General features: G+C 57.1%; 1 protein-coding gene across 1 annotated transcript in view; it reads right to left on the bottom strand.

Moving 5' to 3' along the window:
- The window catches only part of LOC113819238 (uncharacterized), a 200,954-nt gene continuing 198,456 nt past the window's right edge, over positions 1-2,498 (bottom strand). The window contains exon 7 of the mRNA XM_070122604.1: positions 1-654. Coding sequence (XP_069978705.1) covers positions 590-654 — 65 coding nt within the window. The 3' untranslated portion in view covers positions 1-589. The remainder of the gene's footprint in view (positions 655-2,498) is intronic.

Genomic DNA, 2,498 nt, shown 5'->3' with positions numbered 1-2,498 from the left:
CCTCTCCCCCTCCCCCCCATCCACGCTCGTCCGGTCCAGTCAGTCTCGAAAATAAGTGGACAAAGAGAGAGAAAAATTGAGCATGTTCGTCTGAACAAGAGCCGCCGCCGCCGTGCCCCCAAGACGCCGCCTCTCGGGCCTCGACGTCTTGCGCTGGGAGGCCGAGGTATCCGTTTTCATTAGTGACGCGAGACCATTCATTTGGAACAGCTAATTCCCTCTCACGGAGCGTCCTGCCTCAGCCGCTTTAATGAGTCCTATAAATATCGTCTGTGTGTTTTTGTTTTATTTTATTTCGGTCTTATGTACATTTAAGCCTAACGTAGAACCGGAATACCCTATATTCCATGAAACAGGATTCCTCCTCTCGGAAGCCCTCCAGGACCCGCGCGGGGGAGGAGACGCCAGCGGGGTGTCAGCGGGACCGGGGAAGGACTGCCGCGGCCGAGTCTGTACAGAGAAGCGAGGGCGTGACAGACACAACGCCCCGGGAGGAACGAGAAGCTGGTCTTGATTGGGCAGAGCGTCCCACCGGCGGAAGAGTCCTGGAGCGATATGTCCTGTCCTGACGAGGGGCGCTGACGGAGCACTACTTCACCATCAGGAGTATGACGGATGTGATGACCAGGGATAAGCTGACGCCCAACGTGGAGCCTGTGGGAGAGGAGAGAGGAGGGCGTGAGTTTCCTGCAGAAGAGGAGAGAGGAGGGCGTGAGTTTCCTGCAGAAGAGGAGAGAGGAGGGCGTGAATGTCCTGCAGAAGAGGAGAGAGGAGGGCGCGAGTTTCCTCCAGAAGAGGAGAGAAAAGGGAGTGAGGAGGGCGTGAGAATCCTGCAGAAGAGGAGAGAAGAGGACATGAGTTTCCTGCAGAAGAGGAGAGAGGAGGGCAAGAGTTTCCTGCAGAAGAGGAGAGAGGAGGGCGTGAGTTTCCTGCAGAAGAGGAGAGAGGAGGGAGTGAGGAGGGCGCGAGTTTCCTGCAGAAGAGGAGAGAGGAGGGCAAGAGTTTCCTGCAGAAGAGGAGAGAGGAGGGAGTGAGGAGGGCGCGAGTTTCCTGCAGAAGAGGAGTGAGGAGGGCGCGGGTTTCCTGCAGAAGAGGAGAGAGGAGGGCAAGAGTTTCCTGCAGAAGAGGAGAGAGGAGGGCGCGGGTTTCCTGCAGAAGAGGAGAGAGGAGGGCGTGAGTTTCCTGCAGAAGAGGAGAGAGGAGGACATGAGTTTCCTGCAGAAGAGGAGAGAGGAGGGCAAGAGTTTCCTGCAGAAGAGGAGAGAGGAGGGAGTGAGGAGGGCGCGAGTTTCCTGCAGAAGAGGAGTGAGGAGGGCGCGGGTTTCCTGCAGAAGAGGAGAGAGGAGGGCAAGAGTTTCCTGCAGAAGAGGAGAGAAAAGGGAGTGAGGAGGGCGCGAGTTTCCTGCAGAAGAGGAGTGAGGAGGGCGCGGGTTTCCTGCAGAAGAGGAGAGAGGAGGGAGTGAGGAGGGCGCGAGTTTCCTGCAGAAGAGGAGTGAGGAGGGCGCGGGTTTCCTGCAGAAGAGGAGAGAGGAGGACATGAGTTTCCTGCAGAAGAGGAGAGAGGAGGCCGAGAGTTTCCTGCAGAAGAGGAGAGAGGAGGACATGAGTTTCCTGCAGAAGAGGAGAGAGGAGGACATGAGTTTCCTGCAGAAGAGGAGAGAGGAGGACATGAGTTTCCTGCAGAAGAGGAGAGAGGAGGCCGAGAGTTTCCTGCAGAAGAGGAGAGAGGAGGACATGAGTTTCCTGCAGAAGAGGAGAGAGGAGGACATGAGTTTCCTGCAGAAGAGGAGAGAGGAGGACATGAGTTTCCTGCAGAAGAGGAGAGAGGAGGACATGAGTTTCCTGCAGAAGAGGAGAGAGGAGGGCAAGAGTTTCCTGCAGAAGAGGAGAGAAAAGGGAGTGAGGAGGGCGCGAGTTTCCTGCAGAAGAGGAGTGAGGAGGGCGCGGGTTTCCTGCAGAAGAGGAGAGAGGAGGGAGTGAGGAGGGCGCGAGTTTCCTGCAGAAGAGGAGTGAGGAGGGCGCGGGTTTCCTGCAGAAGAGGAGAGAGGAGGACATGAGTTTCCTGCAGAAGAGGAGAGAGGAGGCCGAGAGTTTCCTGCAGAAGAGGAGAGAGGAGGACATGAGTTTCCTGCAGAAGAGGAGAGAGGAGGACATGAGTTTCCTGCAGAAGAGGAGTGAGGAGGGCGCGGGTTTCCTGCAGAAGAGGAGAGAGGAGGGCGTGAGTTTCCTGCAGAAGAGGAGAGAGGAGGGAGTGAGGAGGGCGCGAGTTTCCTGCAGAAGAGGAGTGAGGAGGGCGCGGGTTTCCTGCAGAAGAGGAGAGAGGAGGACATGAGTTTCCTGCAGAAGAGGAGAGAGGAGGCCGAGAGTTTCCTGCAGAAGAGGAGAGAGGAGGACATGAGTTTCCTGCAGAAGAGGAGAGAGGAGGACATGAGTTTCCTGCAGAAGAGGAGTGAGGAGGGCGCGGGTTTCCTGCAGAAGAGGAGAGAGGAGGGCGTGAG

Source organism: Penaeus vannamei, chromosome 6 (assembly GCF_042767895.1).
Source record: "Penaeus vannamei isolate JL-2024 chromosome 6, ASM4276789v1, whole genome shotgun sequence".
Classification (NCBI taxonomy): Eukaryota; Metazoa; Arthropoda; class Malacostraca; order Decapoda; family Penaeidae; genus Penaeus; species Penaeus vannamei.
Note: the sequence above shows the minus strand (reverse complement) of the source record. Positions and strands in the feature narration are given on the sequence as shown.